The following is a 27,650-nucleotide window of genomic DNA, read 5'->3' as shown; positions in this document are numbered from 1 at the left end:
CACATTTTAAAATATTTATTTAAGAAAGACTTGATCTTTGATGAGATTTTTTTAAATAATTATATAAAATTAAATATTCTGAGAAACTGACTCAAAAAAAAAAAAAGATTGGAAATTTACAAAAACAGCCATTTTTTACTGCAAAGAGACATGAAATTGGTCATAAAAATATCGGTGCATGGCATCATGGCATCAAAAGAAAGCTATAATTGCCATTCTGTTGAGTAACTTCATTTAATACCAAAATTTATTTGTTATTTCTTTTATAATATTGTCGCTGATCTTTTTCTTTTTTAATATTTTTATTGCTATCATACTGTTCATGTTTTCATAATGATATGTTGTGAGAAAATGGAGTCTGATTTTCTAACAAAGCTACAAAAGTAGATTTTTTTTTATTCGTTTTATATTTTAAGTTTATATTAAAAAAGTTTAATCATTATTATATTAACATTATTATTATTATTATTATTATTATTATTATTAATGATACTAATAATAATGATAATACTTTTAAATCATTATGATATAAAATTATGTTTCGTGAGAACCAAATATTGGTCAAACTACAGTAACTGATATGCTTTAGTCCTGGAACAAGTCTCCTGTCTTTGGTTCATACAATTTTGATCTGTAGCGTTGATATTTCTTGGGCCAAACCTGCGTAAAAAGAGGAAATTACAATCTGTAATAACAAAATATATTTTTACGGGAAGAAAAGTATAAATGATCAAATTATCAAGAAGAAACCCCCCAAGCTACCTGACCGAAGAAACAATATGGCAAACATGACAGCAAAGGCATTGCTTCAAAAAGTGGTCAGTGACACTTGCAGCAACATCCACATCACTTCAAATAATCAACATAATGTCATTACATTCATATAAATAATGGTTTCAGATTTCGGTACAAGGCCAACAATATTAGGAGAAGGGATTAATTGATTACACCAACCCACCACGCTCAACTGGTGGTTAGCATTAGAAAAGGCTTCCAGCCATAAAAGCCATGCCAAAACAGACCTTGCCAGTGCTGGTGGCATGTAAAAAGCATTCAGTCCACATTCCAGGGTGTCTGGTGTCAGGAAGGGCTTCCAGCCATAAGAACCATGCCAAAACCAGACACTGAAAGCTGATGAAGTCTTCTGGCTAGCCAGCTCCTGTCAAACTGTCCAACCCATGCCAGCATAGGAAATGGATGTTAAATGGTAATGATGATGATGATCGCAAAAGGATGAAAGGCAAAGTCAACCTCAGTGGAATTTGAACTTAATAAAGGACCAGAAGAAATATCGCTCAGCATTTGGTCCAATGTGCTAATAATTCTGCCAGATCGCTGCCTTATACTACTTGTTCCTGTAAATAATGCACTACAATTACATTACTCTTATCAACACAACAACAACATGCTCTAACTTCAAAGTAGCACAGGCACAAAAACTATGACAATTTCATGGAACTCACGATAAACACAGCTATTAGACATCATCATCATCGTCATCATCATCATCGTTTAACGTCCGCTTTCCATGCTAGCATGGATTGGACGATTTGACTGAGGACTGGTGAACCAGATGGCTACACCAGGCTCCAATCTGATTTGGCAGAGTTTCTACAGCTGGATGCCCTTCCTAACGCCAACCACTCAGAGAGTGTAGTGGGTGCTTTTACGTGTCACCCGCACGAAAACGGCCACGCTCGAAATGGTGTCTTTTATGTGCCACCCGCACAAGCCAGTCCAGGGGCACTGGCAACGATCTCGCTCGAAAATCCTACGGGAGCCAGTCAGGCGGTACTGGCAACGGCCACGCTCAAAATGGTGCATCTCATGTGCCACCCGCACAAGAACCAGTCCAGGGGCACTGGCAACGATCTTACTTGGCTTGCCGGGTCTTCTCACGCACAGCACATTTCCAAAGGTCTCGGTCAGTAGTCATCGCCTCGGTGAGGCCCAATGTACGAAGGTCTTGCCTCACCACCTCAGCCCAGGTCTTCCTGGGCCTACCTCTTCCACGGGTTCCCTCAACTGTTAGGGTGTGGCACTTTTTCACGCAGCTATCCTCATCCATTCTCACCACATGTCCATACCAGCGCAATCGTCTCTCTTGCACACCACAACTGATGCTTCTAATGTTCAGCTTTTCTCTCAAGATACTTACACTCTGACGGGTATTCACATTGACATTACACATCCAACGGAGCATACTGGCTTCATTCCTTGCGAGCTTACGTATGTCCTCAGCAGTTACAGCCCATGTTTCACTGCCATGTAGCATGGCTGTTCGTACGCATGCGTCATACAGTCTGCCTTTTACTCTGAATGAGAGTCCCTTTGTCGCCAGCAGGGGTAAGAGCTCTCTAAACTTTGCCCAGGCTATTCTTATTCTAGCAGCTACACTTTCAGCGCACCCACTCCCACTACTAACTTGGTCGCCCAGATAGCGGAAGCTATCGACTACCTCTAGTTTTTCACCCTGGAATGAGATAGAAGTTGTTTCCTGTTTGTTTACAGTCTTTATTGCACCTGAACGTCTGCCACAAACAAAAACTAACTTGCTAGTTAACCTGCCTTTGATGTTGCTGCACCTCTTATGTGTCCATAGCTTGCACCGGGTACATCTTATAGAGTTACTACCTACTCCTTTTCTACATACTGAGCAAGGCCATCTGTGGACATAATTGTGGTGTAGACACATCAATTGTTAGATGTGCGTAGTTTTACATTGCATTAACATTTCACGGTTGTTGGGTTCACACTGCAGCATGTTACATCATTATTTGATAGGTGTTGTGGTAGAAAGCTGATGGAATTGTTAGCATGCTGGGCATACTGCATAGCAGCATTTATATTCTGAGTTTAAATGCTGCCGAGATCGACTTTGCCTTTCATTATATACATATATATACATTATATATCATCATCGTTTAACGTCCGCCTTCCATGCTAACATGGGTTGGACGATTTGACTGAGGATCGGCGAACCAGATGGCTGCACCAGGCTCCAATCTGATCTGGCAGAGTTTCTACAACTGGATGCCCTTCCTAACACCAACCACTCTGAGAGTGTAGTGGGTGCTTTTACGTGCCACCGGCACGAGGACCAGTCAGACGGTACTGGCAATGGCCTCACTCAAAATGGTGTTTTTTACGTGCATACATTATATATATATATATATACACACACACACAAATAAATATATATATATTACATATATATATATATACGCAATATACAAGTGGGCAGAGCAAAATAATATGCAGTTCAATACTAAAAAATGCGAGTATTATTTACTGTTTCCAATGGATCGGAGGTGATAGATATTAACTAAGCATATGGTTGCAAATACACATGATTCATAAAGCCTAAGAAGGTTGAAATGCATCTGGTGCTTTCAGAAGCCACTGCCAGGATGATGTTTCAATTCCCTCTGATATACATTGTATCTTTAATACAGCACATCTGTAAATGATTTTATCTCAAATGAAAACGGCACAATCTTGTCTGTATGATACACAGATGGCTAAACCCAAGTTAGTTTATTCCACTCTACATAAATGTCATACATCAGATTCCATGTAGAACACATCAATGTTAAAACTCAAAAATTCTTACCACAAAGGTTGCTTCCAACAGCAATGTGAAGGTAACCAGCAATACCAAAGTCATTACCCCAAGAGTTTCTCACAATGTAATATGGTACTTCACCTGTAATTCATAATTAACAGAAAACATTATTGTCAATAGAATATAATTAAGAGTATGGCAGTCAGTCAGGCTTTAATTCTAGCACATTCGATCATCTCTTCTGTCACCCTCTCTCTCCCCATCAAGCTGCTCATACTGCTTATTCAATCTCTTAATTATAACTTGTGTAACAGTTTCTCCCTCACTCTCTTACCTCTCCCTCTCTCTTTCCTGCTTCCTTTATTCTATCTCTTCTACCAACCAATCATTATTTACATTATTTACATCTGACGGATATTTGTCCTCATCTTTGTTGTTAACACAGCGTTTCGGCTGATATACCCTCCAGCCTTCATCAGGTGTCTTGGGGAAATTTCGAACCTGAGTTCTCATTCCTAAGGTATTTCTCGTCGTCGTCGCCACCGTCGTCATCATCATCATCATCATCATCATTATTATTATTCAGGTCACAGCTTAGAATGGAACTTGGAATCTTGGGGTTAGTAGCCCACGCTCTTAACCACTACACCATATGAGAACCGAGGTTCGAAATTTCCCCAAGACACCTGATGAAGGCTGGAGGGTATATCAGCCGAAACGTTGTGTTAACAACAAACAAGATGAGGACAAATATCAAATGTAAATAATTCCTCATCTCTTAAATATAGAACTGTACAACTAATTATTGGTTCTCATCCATTAAGAAGCTTCCCTCCCTCACACTTTTGTCTGGTCATGAGACAAAACTCTGGTGTAAATACATGAACAGAGGCAACATAGAACGTATAGAACTCTTTGGTTCTGCTTCAGACATGATAACTTCTCTTGTGGTGAGGGCCTCAATAAATGTATCCTGTACACTGTACATAATCATAAAGTTGTTAGCGTATAAATATTACTAATAGCAGTCTTATGGTTTATGATGCAAGGGTTATTGTGTCTTCTTAAGTATTTTTTTTTTCTTTTTTGGTTTTTGAAAATAATCAAGTAGAAAAATATGAGCACTATGATATAATACTTCTTTTAACATAGAAATAAGAATAAGCATTGCCAGGAATTTTTTAAACCTAGTATCACATATTTCCAAATAATCACAAATTTTACTGAATCTTTGATAAAAAGTACAATTAAAATCAGTTAGTTTACCATATGTAAATTCGCTGAATTTTCAATCATTACTGCAAAAAGATTCAATCTTTCGTGCCTAGCATCCCATCACAAAATTATATAAGTCTGATCCCATGCCCATTAGTCAGTAGACGCCTATAACAAGTCTTACTATCTATAGTGATAAGGTGTTAACAATAAACGTATAAATAATTAGATTATTGGCTTAATGGCCAACTAGTTTAAATTGTGACATAACCAGCATATATACAATTTCAGGAACTCAGACGTCATTTATTAAGATACATTCTGAACTTGAGGAACAAATGCAAGTTTCAACATTAATTAGAAACTCTAAGGATAAGTGAAAAAATATGAGAAATTCTAATATGCATCAGCAAGAAGCTTCAAGTTTTCTTCCGTTCTTAGAACATTTTGAGTTACAATCCAGACCTCATATTTTACTGCTCCATTACTTTTTAAAAAAAAATAACCCTTAGTATTATCACCCCTGCCTCTTATTCGGGGACCTTTTGAGTGGGATGGACTACCTGATCTGAAGAAAATTCTAACTGGGCCCCACTTGCAAGGTCATGCGCTGTTTTTCTTGATATGAGATCACCATGTCATGTACATATGATTGTGATACATGTACCTGGTATACCCTTATGGGTAGTCATGATGGGTATACTGGGTTTTGTATATTTGTACCCCAGTGTCACTTTGATAGCATGCGTTGCTCTCTCACGCAACAATAATAATAATGATCCTTAGAGTCATCTCCCTTGCCTAATAGACCCTGAAATTGCTATTACACACAAAATACCCCAATGGATTTAGCACCAGCCACACCACCTAACTGACATCTATATATCCACTGAAAGATGAAGCAAGAAGCAACAAAGAGATGGGGTAGGAAGAGAGAAAGAGAGAAAAGAAGCGTGTATAGAAGAATATAGTCACCTGATATGTTATATCCAACAATCTGGACAGCATGATTGTTAGTAGCCTCACAGTGGTATCTAATGATTCCTTTCTGGTAGTTGGACCAAGTTGAGGCGTCCACTGCAGCAACCAATGGACCATTTTGGGCAAGATGGAGCAACATTTTGTCTTCTTTTCCAACAAAGCTGAAAAAAGAAAGCCAAATAACATTCAGAAACAACTTAGCAGATCTCTAAAGAATAAAGACAGATCCTCCTGTGTTTGCTTTTATTAGTGTGGTAAAACAAAAACCCAGACTTGCTATCTTCCATTTCATTACTTGGTTTTCATGCTTATAGTCATAATAATAATAATAATAATCATCGAAAATGATAATGCAAAGATCCTGTGGGATTTTATGATTCAGTGTGACGATGAGATGGAGAATAGGAAGCCAGACATAGTGTTAATTGAAAAAGAAAGCAAACAAGTGGGTGGCTGAAGATTCTACCCACAAGATCCTCCCAGGAGTATTGGGCAGAGAAGAGGATGGATAGATGGATGGATACACTGTGGTCTGGTAGAACTCAACGTTTTAGAGCTTGCCTTGTTTTTCCTTTTGTTTTTTTTATTTTTTTACCTGACTTAATCAAAGAAGGCAAGCAGGGACAAAGTTCTGGATGTCTGTCACAATAAGGCATATAAACTGAGATACCGAGATAATCCATCCTAGTTATTATAGTAATGCTCAAGTAGAAATGTAAAAGAATAAGCCCAAGGTCATATGGTTGGGCAGCTTGCTTCCTACCGATGGGTCTTGGGTTCAATCTCACTGTGCAGTACATTGGGCAAGTGTAACTCTACTATAACACCAGCCAACCAAAGCCTTGCAAACAGAGCTGGTGTGCATGTGTGTGTGTGGGGGGGGGGGGTATGTGCGCATGTGCATGTGTGTGTGCGTATGCACACACCTTTGTTTTGACATTGTGTTATAAACAAGCATCACAGTCATAAAGGTGGTATTGTTCATTTCCAATCTTTCGCAGAAAACATATCTAGATACTGAGAAATATTACATTACCTGGAAACAGGTGAGAGTTGATAACAATAAGGGCATCCAGTCATAGAAAATCTACCTCAATAAATTCAGACTGATCCATGCAAGAATGGAAAAATGGATGTTAAATGATGATGATGATGAATAAAGATAAAAAAACAGTAATGGAAATTTGACTGACCTTTCAGTTTGAGTTGATGAAATGATAATGGAAATTCTATCGATAGTGTTTTGTTAAGGCAAACAGATTAACTGAAACCCTAATTATTAATTTATGTTGATAAAATAATGATGAAAATTCTATTGATTCTTAGTTTGTGTAAACTTCAATATTTCCATCTGGAATAAAACTCTTTAACTTCAATTCACCTTCTATGCCTATCCTCACCTGTGGTCATGAATGTTGGATAATGACTGAAAGAGTACAGTTGTGAATATAAGCTGACGACATGGGTTCTGCCAAACGATCCCCTGGGTGACGTCGCTCAACAGGGTGCGGAACTCAGAGACCAGGGAGTCTCTCCAGGTGGAGCCACTACAGCTGTGCATTGAGAGGTCACAGCTCTGGTTCCATGGACATGGGATTAGAATGTCACAGGAAAGAATCCCATGATAGATTCTTCAAGCTGGATCAACCACCAGGAGACCCAGAATGAGATGGTTCGATAATATCCATAGTCCTAGGTGGTTATGCCTGGGAGTCCAGCTGGAAAGTGCAATGATGGTTGTTTTTGATAGGACCCTATGGAAGAGGAGCCTGAGAACTCTACTTCCATGACCCTTTCAGGAATAATGAGCAGACAAGATGGATGGATAAAATATCAATGTTTCAGTTATTATATATTAAATATTCTAGTAAATGGCATTCATCTTTTCAAGGTTATGGTGAGATAAATGTTGAAAAATATATGCTAGAAATAACTAACAGAGATTAAATTGTGTAAATACATCGATAAAACATGTTCAAGTATGTAAATATATACTGATAAGAGAGTGGTTTCAAGTGCTTAATTTTACTGATAAGATGATAATTTATATAAATATATCTACTGTGATTGTGTAATTCATAAATGTTTTTGAGATTATGAGGTGATTTTTAAGTGCCATTGCTAAGTTTCACATTATGAAAAAAAGAGAGAAACCTTCTTTCAGATAGGGTAAGGAACATTACCAAATGATTTAGCAGCTATTCCTGATAATATGGTGAAGAAACACAAAGACACCTGCATCAGGTTTGAACTCTCGACTTATGACCAGATAGTCCAATACTTTATTTCTCAACATTCATTCTTTAATTTTTTTTTTTCATGAACCCCAGAGCCCATAAAGTTGAAGCTTGATCTGGTTTCCATAGCATTTAAGTTACTGGGGTTACAAAAGCCCCTGCTGAACAGTCTGTCGCTGAGTCAATTACCCCAGCTGATGTTGGAATTCATTTACAGCTGAGCAGACTGAAGCAACGTAAAATGAAGTGTTTTGCTCAAGAACACTTGATCCGGGAATCAAAACTATGACCCTACGATAGTGAGGGCAACACCCAAACCACTGGACCCTGTTCCTTCACAGAACTTTACTTCTACCAATTCTACCAATGCTTACTTGTCACATGTAGATTCTATCACTTGAGCACCTGGGGCATCTTTTTTAATAGGACGACATGATTCATCGATATCTTTGAGAGGATAAGCAGATTCATAGACCACTGTCTGGTTATTCTACAAAGAAATAGATATAAAAATGTTATACAAAATATTTTGAAAATGTAAGAAAAATAAGAAACTGTATCAAAATGTTCCCAAACTAGTTCTGTAGCATGCCAACAGATGGCAGTACATGGTTGGGTGTACAGTGAAAGCTGGCAGAGACTTTCATGAGGCAATGTGCCAAATAACACCGTTGTGTTTACTTTGCAAGTGGTGAAATTTGTGTTTTTTGTGATCAGTGGCACATAAATAGCACCATTTGAGCATAATCGTTACCAGTGGCACGTGAAAAGAAATTCGAGCGAGGTCGTTGCCAGTGCCACCAGACTGGCTCCTGTGCAGGTGGCACATAAAATACACCATTTTGAGCGTGGCCATTGCCAGTACAGCCTGACTGGCCTTTGTGCCGGTGGAACGTAAAAGCACCCACTACACTCTCGGAGTGGTTGGCATTAGGAAGGGCATCCAGCTGTAGAAACTCTGCCAGATCAGATTGGAACCTGGTGTAGCCATCTGGTTCGCCAGTCCTCAGTCAAATCATCCAACCCATGCAAGCATGGAAAGCAGACGTTAAATGATGATGATGATGATGACAACAACAAAAATGGTGTGCAAATAAGTCAGATAAAAATAAAAGGGTAACCTTTTGTAGCCATTGTAATGTAGAACACGTATCTCCACCACGGCATCCCAGACTCTCACCAGTACAGTCAATCACTTCCTGTACGGATAATTCAGGGGCAGATATATTCTTCATAATGGCACACATACTCTCCATTGTCTCAACACAGCTGAATGCCCTGCATCAATGGAAACATTACAAGAATCTCAGAACAATTAACATCAACATAAATACAAAAATCTAAACAAAAAATGGTTCAAAAGAGAAAAAGCAGAAAACTCCACTTTAACTCTTCAGGTTTTAACCGTTAATATTCATATTATTCTGTCAAATGTAATGCATATTTATTCACATTTTTAGAATTAGTCATGCGCTGTCTTACAGACTTCTGATTTTTATGAGACAACTGTTAGTTTTTAGAATAATATTGTCGGGTGGGAGGGGGGGCAGATATGGCCAGTATGGATACAGAACAGGATATTTTGGCCGGATACAGCCAGTTTAAATGGTAAAGTGTAAAACCAGCTCAAATAGTCTACCTGTTTTATGTTCAAACTGGCCAGATCTGGCCGTTCACACCTACCCTACAATGTCATTGTAAAAATAAACAAACATGCCATTGAAATCTCAAAGGTACAAGATAATGCATGATTTAATCAAAACAATCATCATCATCATTAATCTTCATTTAACATCAGTTTTCCATGCTGGCATGGGTTGGACGGTTTGACCAGAACCAGCAAGTATGTTAGGTGATGTCAGTGGTCACCAGTTGTAACGGTAGTTGTGATGGTATATGTTGAGTGTTGGTAGTTAGCGATTGTAATGGGTGTTGCTGTTGCAGATGTGCAAGATGAAAGAAGAACAGTGATCAAAGTTGATGTTGACTTCAAATTTATTTATTTACTGTTGCTTAATATTATGCCATGCCTCAACAGGCAAGGTGTGTGTAATAATATAAGTGGAAAAGCATGCCAGGTTAAGGAAGTTAATTTCTTCTTATATAAGTGTGTACACATCTGTAATTCTAACAGTAAGAAAGATAGAGACAGAGTGATGTTGTAGAGAAAAGAAGGTGAGCTAGTGAAAGTTAGAGAGTCAAGGGATGTTGTGTCTCATAGTAGCTGATTGTAAGTTTCTTTCTCCCTCTGGCCATTTGTCTCAAATGGCTGTCTGCTTGTGGCCATCTCCAGCTGGTCTCTATTCACTAATTTTTGCTTGGGAATCTTCTGTATGTATAACTATCACAAGATAACGAGAAAGAGAGACATACTGTTATCCAAACAATGGGTATTTTGGAAGGTCTATTGTTTTGTTAATTTCACTCTCTATCGAAAACAAAAGGTTAGCAGGGGTCAAGTGGCAAAAACATAATTCAACTTGGTAGAGCCATATGCTAAATGTAACTTGCTGTCACTATTGTTTTTCTGTGAGAAAAGTGCTGTTGAACTCTTATGATGGTGATGATAGTGACAGTGGTGGTGGCGGTGGTACAAACAACAGCAAAGACAATAATCACTTGAGCATTTCTTTACCAACAAGCTCCACATGATCCCTGATTCTTCACTTTTGTGACGGCTTTGGATTTCCTCCTGGAATGAGAAAAGGATAAATCATATACCATATGCAATAATTGTATATACCATATACAACAATTAACGAGGCACCCATTTTCCAAGTTTAGGAAATTTTCCAGTTGTTGAAGATGATGATGAACAGCTATATGGTTTGAACTAAGCTTTATTGCCAATTTTTCAACTGATAATGCAGGATTTTCTTCAAGTAATGCCTCAAGGAGCTTATCATCAAACTCAACTGGACATCCTATTCAATCTTCATCTTCAAGGCTGAAATCTCCACTTTTGAATTTTGCAAACCATCTGCTGCAAGTTCTTTCATTTAAGCATTCTTTCACATAAACTGAGTGTATGTTTCGAGTCGCTTCGGCTGCAGAGTTTCCATTTTTGTACTCATAAAGCATTATGTGCCTTAAATGCTCTTTGAATACTTCCAGGTTAGAAAGGGTTTTAATCAAAGAAATTTTAATTCTATTATTCTGTAAAATAATATTTAAATTAGTTTAAATGTACACAAATGCATAAAAATAATTTTTTGAATTCCATTAGACATTCTAAAATACTATTAAATTTCATTCAATTTTAAAAAAGGTAAAATCAGACTGAACTTATGGGATGATCTGATACAATATACAGATATACAATATACAACATACAGATATACAATAGACAACATACAGATATACAATAGACAACATACAGATATACAATAGATAACATACAGATATACAATAGACAACATACAGATATACAATAGACAACATACAGATATACAATAGACAACATACAGATATACAATAGACAACATACAGATATACAATAGACAACATACAGATATACAATAGACAACATACAGATATACAATAGACAACATACAGATATACAATAGACAACATACAGATATACAATAGACAACACACAGATATACAATAGACAACACACAGATATACAATAGACAACACACAAATATACAATAGACAACATACAGATATACAATATACAACATACAGATATACAACATTCAGATATACAATATACAGATATACAATATACAACATACAGATATACAATATACAACACACAGATATACAGTATACAACATACAGATATACAGTATACAACATACAGATATACAGTATACAACATACAGATACACAATATACAACATACAGATATGCAATATACAATATACAACATACAAATATACAACATACAAATATACAACATACAGACATACAATAACTATATACAGATACATAATATGCAACATACAAATATACAATATATACAATATACAACATACAGATATACAATATGCAACATACAGATATACAGATATCCAATATACAACATACAGATATACAATGTACAACATAGAGATATACAATATATAGATATACAGATATACAATATGCATTAGAGAGATTTACATCACAATATAGTCATACAGTATTGGAAGAGAGAAATGATCTTACCAGTCCATAGCAAGTGGGATTTTCAATTTACGGATATTCTGCATTGGTGTGGTGGAATTTGGAGGTTGTTGGCTTGACTTGAGAAGGGGATGCTTGCCTTTCAATCCTTTCAAGTATAGTTCTGTGTTTAGAGAGAAACAAATGTTATTTCATTATTTAGAATAACACTTGTTTTTGTAAGACTCCTAATGTGAAACAAACTAAACAGAATGGGAGGAGACACCATGGGATGGAGAGTTGCTGAAGAGGTCACAGGGGGTGTGACAAAAGATTTTCGGACAAAGACATAAAATAAGAACAATAATGAATCTGAAATGAAGAATGAATATACAGTGCATGTGTTTTTTGGCAAGAAAAAAATAAATAAATGACCATCCCAAAATATAACAATATATTTTAACCTTTATACATTTAAACTGACCATATCAGGCCCAAATATTTTACATTTTCTATGTTCAAACTAGTCATATTCAGCTTCTCACACCTACTTTACAATGTCATTCTAAAAATAAACACTAACATCATCATCAAAATCTTGGAGCTACAAGAAAATGCAAGTTCAAAACAATGTGAACCAATAAGCATTGCATTTTGACAGGATAATCTGAATGCTGGAGGGTTAAAGGACCATCTCGTATCTTTTGGCTTGGAAAACCAGATGTTATAGCCACAAAGATATTGCTTTTAAAAAAAGAACTGCCTTAGGAGTATTATAAGCCCATGGGGAAACCAGTGCACTGGGTGGAACCTATAGCATTTATTTATTGACAACAAGACCTGGCAAATAAAGTGAGTTCACAGCTGTAACCTACACCAGTGTCACATAACCAGCCCACTCAAATGTACCTTGGATCGTAGGGCAACATGCTGTGCTTGAGGAGACCTATTGAGTCAAGTACATCAACATCAATATCAAAATCAAATCAAATGAAAATTGTAGTCATGACCCCTGCGCCAGTAGCACGTAAAAAGCACCATCCAAACATGGCCGAGGCCAGTGCCGCCTTGACTGGCTTCCATGCTGGTGGCACATAAAAAGCACCATCCGGTCGTGGTCGATGCCAACTCCTCTAGCCTCTGTGCCAGTGGCTTGTAAAAAGCACCCACTACACTCCTGGAGTGGTTGGTGTTAGGAAGGGCATCCAACTGTAGAAACACTGCAAGATCAGATTGGGGCCTGGTGCAGCCTCCTGGCTTCCCAAACCCCAGTCGAACCGTCCAACCCATGCCAGCATGGAAAACAGACGTTAAACGATGATGATGATGATGATGAAGCCACAACAGCAACTACTCCATCAGTTATGACGACAAGGGTTCCTGTTGATCTGATCAATGGAACAGCCCACTCACAGAATTAATAGTGCAAGTGGCTGAGCACTCCACAGATGAGTCTAGGACATTTACCCCACCCCTCATGGATAACCCCCTACTCCCAGGACAATTACCCCTGAGGACAACAGATGATGATTTAAAACTTCTTAATATATTGGAGAGAGGGATAATCAACTAAGGTGGGGGGGGGGGGGTAATTGTCCTAGGGGGCAGTTGTCGTCGGGGGTAATTGTCCAATGGGCAGGATAATTGTCCTTAGTGGGTAATTGTCCTCAGTGGGTAATTGTCTTCAGTGGGTAGTTGTCCTGATACACCACAGACATGTATCCTGAATGTACATGTATTCTGAACGTACATGTATCCACAACTTCCATCCATTTTCTGTGATCAGCACTTCTTTATGTTTTAGTGACCAGTATACAAAATCAGTAATGGTAAAAACACTTTTCACATTGCACCAACAGTTTCTCCACTCAACCAAATTAGTCACACGATATTATAAAATTCTAATTTAGAGACTTACCTGTAAATTCTTTTTCTGTAAGATCTGAAAATTTTGTGATTCCAAACTGTGCACCATCAGAAAAGACTTCCATATTTGACACTTTTTTCACATTTTGCTACAATGGCAGCAGAAGCAAAAAGAAAAAAGAAAAAAAAAGAAAAAATACATCAAATGGATATTAGTAACAATGTATACAATACTGGTTTTAATATTTGCCACAAGGCCAGGGTAATAGAGACGTTAGCATGCCAGGAAAAATGCTGAGCAGTATTTTATCTGTTTTTAAGTTCTGAGTTCAAATTCTGCCAGAGGTCAACTGTGCCTTTCATCCTTTCGAGGTCAATAAACTAAGTACCAGTTGCATACTGGGGTAGATCTAATCAACTGGCCCCCTCCCCCAAAATTTCAGGCCTTGTGCCGAGAGTAGAAAAGAATTTTTTGTCCCCGTTACTTCGTCTGTCTTTACATTCTGAGTTCAAATTCAGCCGAGGTCGACTTTGCCTTTCATCCTTTCAGGGTCGATAAATTAAGTACCAGTTGCGTACTGGGGTCGATTTAATCAACTGCCACCACCCAAAATTTCGGGCTTCGTGCCTAGAGTAGAAAAGAATATTTGGCACAAGGATAGCAATTTTGAGGGGAAGATAGGGATAAGTTGATAACATCAACCCCAGTATGTAACTGGTATTTTATTTTAACAACTTCACTATCTATCAAATGACCTCATACAAATACTGAACGAAATTATGGGAATCTGATCTTTTGACCTAAGTAGAATCTTTATTTAAGAGCAGAATCTTTCTTGCAGATATTATAATGGTTATGTCTAAGACTTTTATGTTACAGAATCTTCAGACAAAACCAAGGGTTTTAACAGATCAAAGGATAAAAATCAATGGTTTTGAACTGGTTTTACATTCTGAGCTCAAAATTCCACCAAGGTCGACTATGCTTTTCATCCTTTCGGGGTTGATTAAATAAGTACCGGTTACACAGTGGGGTTGACGTAATCGACTTAATCCCTTCGTCTCTCCTTGTTTGTCCTCTCTATGTTTAGACCCCTGTGGGTAATAAAGAAATAAATATTTTTAAACCAGCAAATTACTGCACTGCTTTTCTGCTCTTCTTCCATTGTTTTGGTCTGGTTATCTTTCTAATGATTTTACTAATCTTACTTATAATTCTCTTGCTAATCAGTACTATACCTGTTTCAGCCAGATTTAATTAGCTACCATTTGAGATTAGAGGCAAAATTTTCTTTGTAGCTTTTATGTGTGATGTACCCCTCAGGCAACATATACATATGTGAAGGTGGTGAGCTGGCAGAATCGTCAGCATGCCCATTGGTCGCCAAGCAACAGCGGGGAGAAATAGACACACACACACACACACACATACACATATGTGATGGGCTGCTTTCAGTTTCCATCTACCAAATCCACTCACAAGGCCTTGGTCAGCCTGAGGGTATAGTAGAAGACACATTACCCAAGGTGGAACACAGTGGCACTGAACCAAGAGCCATATGGTTAGGAAGCAAGCTTTTTACCACACAGCCATGTGTGCGCCTCATGTTGTACATACATCATTTCTCAAATCTCTTATCAGTTTATTCAATGGACTTGCAATGTCAAAAATTTCCTTCAATAACGACAACAACTCAACAATAGTTTAATATTAGATAGATTCCCTGCTATTTTGTTTAACAAGTCTGCCTTCTGTTTTTGTCCACTTCACCAACTTGAAAAGAGATCAGCTGCTCTCATTAACAACAGACAGCTGAACAAGAGGATTTTAAAAAGTTTTGTTAATATTAATCATATGACAACCCTTCAACAAAATATTACCTTTTCAGAAACATGACCTCATTTACACCAAGGTTTATCATCATCATCATCATCACCATAATGTTTTTACATTCATTTTTCAGGCTGATATGGAACATGGACTAATGTAGTGTTATTATTAACCCATAAAACGCTAGGGTTTGCACTTAACATAGCATGGACTGCTGAGCATATTTTATGAAAATGAGACTACCACACATAAAAAACAAAAAATAGTTAAAATATCTTCTTAGTATAGAATGGTGGCAAGTTTTATATAATCTGAAAAGTCACTAGTTGAACTATTAGTCCTCTTGCATTCTGGGGGGTATAGGAGCATTTGAGTGACATTAGACCCCAACAAACGCCCATAAATTAAATACATCTATTTGGGCCATGACCGTGGCCTGTTGCACTTTATGTGTTAAGATCTACTTCAGGCTTAACATGATGGCTCACTGAAGTACCAAATATACAAATCAAGACCTTCATTCATATGAGATTCTTGATGTAGACTTCTGGATTTGTCTGTCCCACCATTACTCCTTGACAACCAGTACTGGTTTGTTTACATCCCCATAACATAATGAGCAATAGGGCCACTTTGTGTTCTAAGTATGCACCCCCTTAAAGCAACTTTTGTGATCACTTAGAATTCTTATACTGTAAATACGATATTCATCCATTTATAATCACTCCATCACCACTACTGGACACTTTCATCTGCTTCTGATATACTTCTGGGCTTTTTAAGCATTATACATCATTATCATCATCATCATCTTTTAACGTCCACTTTTCATGCTGGCATGGGTTGGACAGTTTGACTGAGGGCCAGCAAGCCAGAAGGCTGCACCAGTCTCCAATCTGATCTGGCAGAGTTTCTACAGCTGGATACCCTTCCTAATGCCAACCACTCCTAGAGTGTAGTGGGTGCTTTTACGTGCTACCAGCATGAGGGCCAGTCAGGCAGTACTGACATCAGCCATGAGCAAATGGTGCTTTTTACACACCACCTGCACAGCAGCAAATTGAAGAGATAAGATAACTGGGAAAGGTTTTTATTTAGATCAGTTTTCTTCAACTAAGAAGTATATGGCTAGACACTGATGGGAATATCAAGTCTTCAGGGATGAAGTGTGCAGAAACACGTCAGAATGGTACTCTAACTATTGAGTGACAAGAGAGAACAGTAGTTTGGAGTAACACAAGAATGATACTTCATTATGTCACATGAGAACGATAGCTTTGAATGACACAAGGACAGCAATCTGTTGTGTGACTTGATGATCAGTGTGGGGTGACACATAAGAATGGTACTTTATTATGTGACATAGTACTCAGGTGAAGCACATGAGAATGATAGTCTATCTATTGTATGATATGAGAATAGTGAGTAGTATAGAGTGATACAAGAACGGTACTCTACTGTATGATATCGGAATGGTAGTGTGGAGCAACAAGTGTATGCCTTGCTACTTGGGTGACATAGGAGAATTACAGTTTGGTGTGACAAGTGGATGGGACACACTAATACAAACAGAACAGAGATTTTAATATTTGTTCAAATACTAAACCACCTAAGATATAGACAATGCATTTTAAAAAATTATTTGTTGATAAGGAAATTATTACAAGATTACCAATTGTACAATGACTTCTATATCTCAAATTCATGATTTTTTTTATCACTAAAATATTTATCAGGTGTGTTAAATTTTGCAGTATGTGTATGTGTTTTAAGCGAGTTTATAAAATAGTTTCAGTAAAAGAGAATCGAGGTATATAATATAACTTTAGATTGAAAAATTAATCAAAACAAAGGCTTTTGCTGTAACAATCATGTCAAAACAAACTTTCAACAACAACACTGACTCAACCTAGATAGAATAGTGCCTTCAACATGAACTGCAAAGAGAAGAGAGAAAAGCTGGAATTCAAACAAGCTAGTAGTGGCCTGAATCAGCAAAAATTAGTTAAAGCTTGCAGAACTGGAGTCATTTGACAGCTGTGATGGACAGATTCTAACATTCCGATGGGACTTTTCTGAGGAAGAAACCTGATTGAAACGCCAGAATTCACATTTTCTTTAAGACAAAATAGCATCATCATTTAACATTCGCTTTCCATGCTAGCATGGGTTGGACGATTTGACTGGGGACTGGCGAACCAGATGGCTACACCAGACTCCAATCTGATCTGGCAGAGTTTCTACAGCTGGATGCCCTTCCTAATGCCAACCACTCCAAGAGTGTAGTGGGTGCTTTTTACGTGCCACCAACACGACAGGTCCAGATGGACTATATGTAATCTGAACCTGTCCCCCCTTATTTTTTTTTTTTTACGGAATCCCACGTTTTAGGCTATGGAGATTCCGATTCTGAAAAAAAATTTTCAAAAATCTCAAATTCAAAATTTCGACACCCCCCCTCTCCTTATTTGAAAATATTTTCCGGAATTTTTTTTTTTTTTTAGAAATGCGTAAAAAAACACGGAGATTATGATTCTGAAAATAAATTGTTTGAAAAATTTCAATTCCCCCACCCCCAAGCAGGCTATTTACATGCTAGAAATAACAGCCAAATCTCACAAAACTGCGATAACATAAATCTACTCACCTTTCTGCAGAGATTTCTTTCAGAGTAATTTCCCGCAGTAATATGAAATTAGAGGGTTTTTTGTTTTTTCTTTTTTTAATTTCAGAAATATATGAGTTTTGTCGAGAAGTGTGTTCGGGGAAGCCGTGCTTGATGGAGTTTAGGGAGGATAAACTTCCGCAATGTGTTCGAGAAATGTATAGAAATTCTCAGTTTTTCTTCGCAGTAAATCCATTCATTTCTCTATACATTGACTCATCGACGCGGGACCATTTCATGTCGCCCAATGATCCAGTCACATACTTCAGCCGTCTTTTAATTCGGGACCAACGGCTTCCCTGAACACACTTCTCAACAAAACTCATATATTTCTGAAATTAAAAAAAGAAGAAAAAAAACCCCTCTAATTTCATATTACTGCGAGAAATTACTCTGAAAGAAATCTCTGCAGAAAGGTGAGTAGATTGATTACACATTTCTTGCTTTATGTTATCGCAGTTTTGTGAGATTTGGCTGTTATTTCTAGCATGTAAATAGCCTGCTTGGGGGGGGGGGACTTGAAATTTTTCAAACAATTTTTTTTCAGAATCATAATCTCCGTATTTTTTTACGCATTTCTAAAAAAAAAAAAGAAAAAATTCCGGAAAATACCTTATTACTGCACCATCCAATTATTCTCATCAGTGAGATTTTCAGCAGACACTCATTGAACTATTCTCAATCGAATAACTAGTAGGAAGTAATTTCATTTCTCACACCAGCTTTCTTACCTTGAATATAATAAACCGATGATTGAACTCCGCTGTGTCGTTTATATAAGATCTGTTGTATTTCTTGACAAATGTTTTAAATAGAAAATAATAATCCTCTTCTGATGGTAAGACATTCTTGGCAGTACAGTAAATTGCCGCAACACACAATAAAAACGATAAAATTGTCGGTGGGATAAGAGACGACATTTCTATTTCTCAAATGTTGAAATGAAAATATCTCGCTACATGTCATTCAAACAATATTTAACCTATGACCTTTGACATCAACCGGAACTACATTACAATCTTACCGGGCAATTTTTTTTTAATTATAAAAATATTTGATTTTTCTTTGTAAATGCATAATAAATTTTCTAAATTTATAATTAAGATTAAACAATTTTTAAAAGAATTAATAATGTGATTAGTAACCAGAATAATATTTTGTCTCGCACTAACTGAATGCGGTGGTTTCTCTTAAACTTTACGTAGCGGAGATGAACGTAAAACAGATATCTAAAAAGAGAAAAGTATGTGGATTTATAATTAAACATGTTTTATTTTTATCAAAGTTATTTTATTTTATGTTTGAGAGATCGTAGATTATGGCTGATAATTTTAATATTCCTTTCATCCTATCGTTGTTGCGATGTTTACAGATTTCCTCGCGATTGTTAATCTATAATTTCACATGGCAATGAAATATTTCTCCAACTTTCCTCTTTGAAATATCTTTTTTTTTTACCATTTACCTTCAATTAACTCCAATATTACTCAAACTAATCTATTCTAATTATGAAACTACTTTTGTTTAAATACTTGCACTATTAATGTTTTTGAGTCGCCGATTCTCTTTTACTTGTTTCAGTCATTTGACTGTGGCCATGCTGGAGCACCGCCTTTAGTCGAGAAAATCGACCCCAGGACTTATTCTTTGTAAGCTTAGTACTTATTCTATCGGTCTCTTTTTGCCGAACCGCTAAGATACGGGGACGTAAACACACTAGCATCGGTTGTCAAGCGATGTTGGTTGGACAAACACAGACACAAGCACACATACATACATATATATATACATATATACGACAGGCTTCTTTCGGTTTCCGTCTACCAAATCCACTCACAAGGCTTTGGTCGGCCCGAGGCTATAGTAGATTATTGACGGCCCATATCAACATGTTTTTATAATTAGTTCCCTCTAGACTGCAGTGAAACTGAAATGTTTTAATATTTCTCACACTATGAAGAAGCCACAATTTGAAAATGGAAGTGTACCATTCTATACGTGATGGTTTTTGGCCCCAGTTCATTCCTGATCAATCAGAGCTATAATCAAAGGCGTCCCAATCGTGACTGACCTGACTTTTTATAGAGCTAGAATTGCAGTGTCCAACCTGTTCTTTTCAAGACAGAAGTGCTGCTTGATAGGGAGTTAGTAAAAATGTACCGCTTTTTTTATTCCAGGTAGTGCGACCTTGTAGCGAGACAATTGACATTTCGCGCTCACCTTTTCTTTTTGTAATTTCTAGAAAAAGTATCAAACAGCATGTCGTTTCTTGTGTAGTGTAGTATCAGTATCGTCATTTAACGTCCCTTGTCCTTGATGGCATGGGTTGGACAGCTTGACCAGAGTTGGGAAGCTGCTCCAGACTCCAGTCTGATTTGACTTGGCTCCTACGGCTGGATGCTCTTCCTAACGCCAACCACTTTACAGAGTGACGGGTACTTTTTACGTGGTACCGTCACCAGAGGGGCCGGTTTTAACACTTCTGCTGCTGAGAGAGGGTCTTCTTGAGTACAGCAAGGCACCAGGTATCTCGGTCCTTCGACATCTCGTCTGAGAAGTTCTGCTTCTTGAGGTCGTTCTTCAAATACTTCATCCCATGTAAACAGTTGACAAATACGTTAAATTCATTCGTTTGCAATGGTTTTACACTTTGTATCTTTTCCCAACACCTCTGAAAGCTCCGTTTGTAATTCCTCCAAAACATTCAACATGGTTAGCGTGAATACCTGTTGATGAGGCAACATACCCCAATGAAGTATGGTTAGTGCCCTTTTCCTACCCCATGAAGTTGGGATGGCTACTGCAAATCTCCGCCAAGATTTTAAATATACAAATAAAGATGACACATTTATTTGGTTCTCATTATTGTAAGAAAGTCAGCATAGGTTGGAAGGTTTGACAGGATCTGATGGGCCCAAGGACTGCATTATGCTCCATTGCTTGCTTTAGCATGGTTTCTACAGCTGGTTGCCCTTTCTAGAGCCAACCGTTTTACAGTATAAACTTGGTGTTTTTTTTTTTTGTGCCACCAACACTGTTGAGGTTGCAATGTCAGTTTGCAAAGCCAACTTTATGCTAGAAGACGAGGGGTAAACTTTGTGGGGAAAAAAGTGGGCTTACAGTACATTCATTTACCAGCTTTATGAGACAGATCTGACACACACTTGCATATACATTAAAAAAAAATATCAAAGGTTTTTCCTAACCCACAGGCTCATAAGGCCAGTTTCATGGGTTCTGTTGTGTATATATATATATATATATATATTCCCTCCTGGATGGGACACCAGTCTGTCACAAAATTATTCATTTTTGCAAGCTGAGTGGACTGAAGCAATGTGAAATGAGGTATTTTGCTCAAGAACACAATGCATCACCCAGTTAGGGAATCGAAACTACAATCTTACAATCATGTGTTCAACACCCTAACCACTAAGCCATGTGCCTCCACACACACACACACACACACATATATGTATATACAGAGAGGATGGATGTTTTTGAAAAATTCACAAACTCATCAATTTTAGCTACAAACAAATTCTATTGACATCAATGTGTTTGTATTGAATTAGCGTTTGTCAAAATCAAGAGTGGAAAACAACATCCATCATGTGGTGTCCGTTTTCATTGGTGCATTTCTGAAGGCGTTCTTGGAAGTTGGTCTCCACTCTCTCCAGCATTGCTCTGTCGATTTGGGCAACTTCCATGTGAATAGCTTCCTTCAAATCATCCAGTGTATGGGGCTTATGTGCATACACATGTGCCTTGAGGAGGCTTCACAAGCATGGACAAATCAGGACCGAGCGGGCCAAGGTATGTCAGAAAACCTGGAAATGTTAAGACACCATGGACCGAATGGTACCTGTCGGACATATGTCCCTCTCCCTGGGGCTGAGTAATAGCCATTTCAAAAACATCCGTCCTCTCTGTCCCACCCTGTATATATGTAAGTAGGAAGAGGGATATAATATGCAGGCAGATGCCGAATTTCTCTACCCTGAAGAGATCATACTAATAGTGCATAAATCGGTGCATGTGAATATGCAGTTGGTGTGATTGGAACACGTGTCGGACTATTATTATGAATAAACAAAGTTTGAATGTTCAAATTCTCTCTCCTCATTCTCCTTACATATCTATATATATATCACTTGATATTTTTTATATTTTTTTAGGTTTTAGTGTTGCTTAGCAGTATGACTCCTGATCTACAATTTTACAATAATTTGTGCTCTTTGTCTCTACATACACTCAAAACAATATGGTTTCTCTGTCTAAATCCTTTGTCTTTGTGTATAAGACTTGTGTTTGTGAAAGTATGATGTGTAATTTATTAATAATGGGGTGTTATATGTAGTATTTGTCACTAATTCACATTTTGTTTTTTTGATTTTCAGTTTGTGGCTGATGGTGTGTTCCGTGCCGAACTGAACAATTTCCTCATGAAGGAATTGTCAGAAGATGGCTACAGTGGTGTTGAAGTCCGTGTAACTCCCACCAGAACCGAGATCATTATTTTGGCCACCAGAACCCAGAATGTTCTTGGAGAGAAAGGACGACGGATCAGAGAATTGACATCTGTTGTACAGAAACGGTTTCGTTTCCCAGAAGGTTCAGTTGAGGTAAGTTTTTCTGTTTTTGTTTTTATCATTGAACGTGGACATCAGTAATTTATTGTGAAAGGATGTGGGTTTTGTCTATTCGTGATAGTCTTGTAAATATTGTGGCTTTCTTCTATGATAAATTAAACGATAATGAGGTGTGGGTGTAAGCAGACCAATCTGTATGAGATGATGATGATCTGAATGTTGAACTTTCATATTCAATTGACAAAGAGGTATAGAACTATATAGTCAGGGTTAGAATTATCCTTGTTATGTTCAGTTGTGGTGTCTAACAAGAAGTAAATAGATTTAATTTACTCTGATTCGTTAAATACATGCCTTGATAGTGTAGTTTGTCAAGTATCTGGGGTGTTGGATATGTGTGTATTCAAGATTAGCCTCCATAGGTTAAACTGCATGCATTTAGAAATGGGTTTTGTTTCATCTTAACTGTGTCAATTTGCCAGCTAAATTTGTATGGAATAGCCACATCTTGAGGACTTTTGATGAAGAAACATTCGTTTGTATAGTCTTTTTGACTACTATGCATTAATTAGCTTGTAATACTGTGAAAGGTTAGTCTGTCAGATGTCAACTTCAATTTCCATGTTCAATGGGCCACAGCGGTTTGGTTTTTTCCAGATGATATTGCTGCCTTACCTTAAAGCAAGATATTTTACCATCATTTCATAGACATATGAGTGAAATATTTTGGACAATATTTCCCTTAATGTATCAAATATGTTCACATTTCTTCATCTGAGTGCAGTTGTAGTCTTTTACTAACATGAGCTGTGGAAATAGTAGTAGTAATAAAGCTAACCTCAAGTTTATTTTTTGTTGCAGCTGTATGCTGAAAAAGTGGCCACCCGTGGTTTGTGTGCCATAGCTCAATGTGAATCATTACGATACAAATTAATTGGTCAGCTACCAGTAAGAAGGTGAGTAGAAGTGGTGTTTATATTCTGTCTAAATATACTTCATTGTGGTGGTGGTGTTATGATGTTGACTCTCATGTTTAATGTTGTGTCTTTACAGAGCTTGCTATGGTGTCCTTCGTTTTATCATGGAGTCTGGAGCTAAAGGCTGTGAGATTGTCGTGTCTGGTAAATTGCGGGGTCAGAGAGCCAAATCTATGAAATTTGTTGATGGTTTGATGATCCACAGTGGTGACCCAGTAAATGACTATATCGATACAGCAGTCAGACATGTGTTACTTCGGCAAGGTCAGTGGATCCTTTTCAAACAATTTGTTTCTCTTCTTATTCTGCCCAGAAAGTTGGGGATTTAAATCTTTCTCCTCTCTACCATTGTATAAATAAACACTGTATTCTAATATATTTTCTTCTCCCGTTGCTACCAGGTGTGTTGGGAATTAAAGTGAAGATTATGTTACCATTTGATCCCAATGGCAAGATAGGACCTAAACGTCCTCTACCAGATCATGTTAGTATTGTTGAACCAAAAGAAGAAGTAATAGTACAGACCCCATACAGTGAACATAAAGGAGTTAAACCACCTGCAGAAGCTCCCCCAGTTTCATCATAAAGTCAGTCTTGATTTCTTTCTTTAGTTTTATATCATTTGTATTTTCTGACATTGATTACAATATTGTGACTGATGTGTATTTCTTGTCTCTTCCAGGTGGGCTCCAAAAGCTGATTTTATGGATAAATAAACGATTTGGAAGAGTTTAAAATGTCTTCTGTAGTTTATTAATTGCTAATTAGTCATTATAACATGTTATTTGCTTGATATTACCATGTTATCATCATCATTGTTTTAACATCCTCTTTCTCAATGCTTACATGGGTTTATCAAGGCAGATTTTCTACAGCTGGACGCCCTTCCTGTCATCAACCTTCACCTGTTTTGCAAGCAAGGTAGTATTTCCTCATGGCCAGACGTTTTGGAAATGAATTACAGTGACACTCATCTCCAACTATCACATGATGCCAAGACTGGCACTCCATCGATTAAGACAACCAGGGTTCCAGTTGATTCAGTCAACAGAACAGCCTGCTCATAGAGTTAACCTACAAGTAACTGACCCTTCCCCAGACATGTGCCCTTAATGTAGTTCCCAGGGTGATTCAGTTTGACACAGAAAGTGACAAGGCTAGTCCCTTTGAATTACAGGTCCTACTCATTTTTGCCAGTTGAGTGGATTGGAGTAGTGTGGAATGAAGTGTCTTGCTCAAGGACACAACACATCACCAGGTATCAAACTGACAACCTTAAAATCATGAGCTACATACCCCTAACCACTAAGCCATGTGCCTTCCATTGATGCCAAGAAGCATACACGCACACTCATTCACACTTGTATACATACACATATGTATACTTCAGGCTTCTTTCTACCAAATCCACTCTCAAGGCTTTGGTTGACTGGTTTCTTTCAGTTTCTGTCTACCAAATCAATTTGCAAGGCTGTTGTAGGAGGCACTTGCCCAATGTGCCACACAGTGGGACTGAATCTGAAACCATGTGGTTGGGAAGCAAACTACTTGCCATCCAGCTATGCCTGTGCCTATATAACACATTTCTACATTATGTCTACCTGAAGAGATGTAAAACCTTTTTCAAACATGTCACATCAACACCTTTTAATTAGTCTCCATTATTTTCTTTTGATATCAATAATATGATTGAAATATTTGATATGATATATACAGGTTGTAGATGGTGATGATGAATTCATAGAAATTTTTTGTTTTGACATGTCTGCTAATAAAGTGTCGATTTCCTGGTGATTAGGAAATTTAAACCAGGATGGAAAATCAAGCGGTTAATTTGATTATAGGAAGTGGAATATATTAGATATGAATCATATTGTCTGATGAGCTTCTGTAACAACTAACTGTTAAACTTCCTCTTCAAACCCAGAAACTAATTACCATATTTTAACATGTATAAGGAACCCTTTATGCGTCAAAAATTAGGTTTAAAAAAGGTTGAAAGACCCCTTCTTTCACTGTGGTGTCATAGCACCCGACAACCCACGTTTGATGGCCTATTCTCCCTACGTGGCTCTTCCTTTTAAAGAGCAAGCTCTCATCTATTTCCACCTCATGACCTGGACCACCAAGCAGAGCTTTGTCTCGAAACATCTTCCCCGAGCACACTTCTCGACAAAACTCATACCACTGGGTTGCAGTTTTATTATCTACTCCAGTGTATAAAGCCACAGTAGATATCGGCGCCTTGAACACGAAATGGAAGACAATGTGAAATATTTTCTGTAAGGACAACTTTGACTTTTCCATAAAGGTCTTTGCCCTTTGTAAGATTTGGCTGTTATTTCTAGCATGTAAATTGCCTGGCTGGGGGGGGGGGGGGGGGAATTTTTCAAACAGTTTTTTTTAGAATCATAATCTCCGTATTTTTTTACACATTTCTAAAAAAAAAGGAAAAAAAATTCCGGAAAATATTTTTAAATGAGGAAATGTGGGGGGGGGGGCGAAATTTTGAATTTGAGATTTTGGAAAAATTTTTTTAGAATCGGAATCTCCATAGCCTAAAACATGGGATTCCGTAAAAAAAAAAAAAATTAAAAAAAGGGGGGAAAAGTTCAGATTACATATACTCCATCTGGACCGCGGAAGGAGAGGTGATGAGAATGGCTCCTCTAGTACATCACACAATCGATACAAATAAAATATGAGGAAGGATTAAATGAGTATAAGTGCCAGAAGGAAAAGAGAGACACAACCGGGGTAGAAGGTTTAAGAGAAGATTTTATTTATAGGTTAACATGTGTGACTGTGTGCGTCATATAAACATAATAGACAGACTGTCATGTATACAAAGTGTGTGTGTACAAACATAGATGTATGCGTGTGTGATAAGTACAGGGCATAGAAAGAGTCTATAATATGATGTTAGAAGAATGTTCAGACACAAGAATGATAAATACCAGTTCGTAGTCAAGGTACACGATAGTTGAAATGCTGTATCAAGAAGTTATGACTGCAATGCAGAGCCAGTTGAGGTACTGTCGTATAAGAAGCTGTGGCTACGATGCAGAGTCAGTTGTTACAGAAGTTCTTGTAGGTTGTATTTGCTGTTAACAATGGTGAAGTAATTCACAAACAGTGTGGAGATAGAACCTGTGCGAGCGTTGCTGGTTGGTGTGTACGTAGAGACACGATATTGACGTTAAGAGGATGTCGGCGACGAAGAAAGAGATTGCTGTTGTGTCGTCGCTTGAACTGGCTGTATGGTCAGTGGCTAGAGCTCAGAAGACCTGGAAACAGTGTGAAGCTAGCATTTTATACGATGCAGTCGGCTCACCGGAAGTTTAGAAAAGACTGTCTCGCGTGACCTTATCAGAAGGCTGCGATTGGTTGGGTTGCACTTTGGTGCACAACAGAGCAGGAGATAAATTGCACCAATGCCAACCAATCAGAGTAGTGGACATAACAGGGTCCAAAGGTGTGGCTGAAGGCTAACTGTTATCTACTTCGTTCGTATTTATGTATATATAACTTAAGGCGCACGCTACAGTATGATGAAATACTATATGTTGACTACCCTAATAAAACTTACTCTTTATATATATCTAACGGTTGTCTTTCATCTCTCTCCCTTG

General features: G+C 37.7%; 2 protein-coding genes across 3 annotated transcripts; one reads left to right on the top strand and one right to left on the bottom strand.

Annotated features, from left to right (window-relative positions):
• LOC106881063 (cathepsin O) lies at positions 1–19,369 on the bottom strand. Its single transcript, XM_014931275.3, has 9 exons — positions 19,181–19,369; positions 14,006–14,102; positions 12,151–12,271; positions 10,634–10,690; positions 9,120–9,276; positions 8,373–8,488; positions 5,756–5,922; positions 3,614–3,706; positions 1–660 (listed from the first exon to the last, which is right to left on the bottom strand). Exons 1-9 carry the CDS (start codon positions 19,367–19,369, stop codon positions 617–619), a joined length of 1,041 nt encoding a protein of 346 aa, XP_014786761.1. The 3' UTR covers positions 1–616.
• Positions 18,438–24,755, top strand: LOC106881064 (small ribosomal subunit protein uS3B). Of its 2 annotated transcripts, none has more exons than XM_089361789.1 (6): positions 18,438–18,865; positions 22,850–23,074; positions 23,903–23,997; positions 24,095–24,282; positions 24,420–24,605; positions 24,701–24,755. In XM_089361789.1, exons 2-5 carry the CDS (start codon positions 22,895–22,897, stop codon positions 24,602–24,604), a joined length of 648 nt encoding a protein of 215 aa, XP_089217915.1. In that variant the 5' UTR covers positions 18,438–18,865; positions 22,850–22,894; the 3' UTR covers position 24,605; positions 24,701–24,755. The 2 variants fall into 2 exon arrangements, with proteins under 2 accessions (XP_089217915.1, XP_089217914.1); XM_089361788.1 differs by lacking the exon at positions 18,438–18,865 and adding an exon at positions 19,440–19,692.
• Positions 24,756–27,650: the final 2,895 nt, after the last annotated feature.

This window comes from Octopus bimaculoides, chromosome 13 (assembly GCF_046866305.1).
Source record: "Octopus bimaculoides isolate indiv1 chromosome 13, ASM4686630v1, whole genome shotgun sequence".
NCBI classification, from domain to species: domain Eukaryota; kingdom Metazoa; phylum Mollusca; class Cephalopoda; order Octopoda; family Octopodidae; genus Octopus; species Octopus bimaculoides.
Note: the sequence above shows the minus strand (reverse complement) of the source record. Positions and strands in the feature narration are given on the sequence as shown.

Excerpts from the sequence above, each read along its gene's own strand:
- LOC106881064 (XM_089361788.1), top strand. The coding sequence starts at position 19,660 with ATGAACGTAAAACAGATATCTAAAAAGAGAAAA. Across the intron at positions 23,075-23,902 it reads TCCCAGAAGGTTCAGTTGAG|CTGTATGCTGAAAAAGTGGC; the intron begins GTAAGTTTTTCT and ends TTTTTGTTGCAG. Across the intron at positions 24,283-24,419 it reads ACATGTGTTACTTCGGCAAG|GTGTGTTGGGAATTAAAGTG; the intron begins GTCAGTGGATCC and ends CGTTGCTACCAG.
- LOC106881063 (XM_014931275.3), bottom strand. The coding sequence starts at position 19,369 with ATGTCGTCTCTTATCCCACCGACAATTTTATCGTTTTTATTGTGTGTT. Across the intron at positions 9,277-10,633 it reads GGATCATGTGGAGCTTGTTG|GGCATTCAGCTGTGTTGAGA; the intron begins GTAAAGAAATGC and ends CCATTGATGCAG. Across the intron at positions 661-3,613 it reads TGTTGGAAGCAACCTTTGTG|GTTTGGCCCAAGAAATATCA; the intron begins GTAAGAATTTTT and ends CTTTTTACGCAG.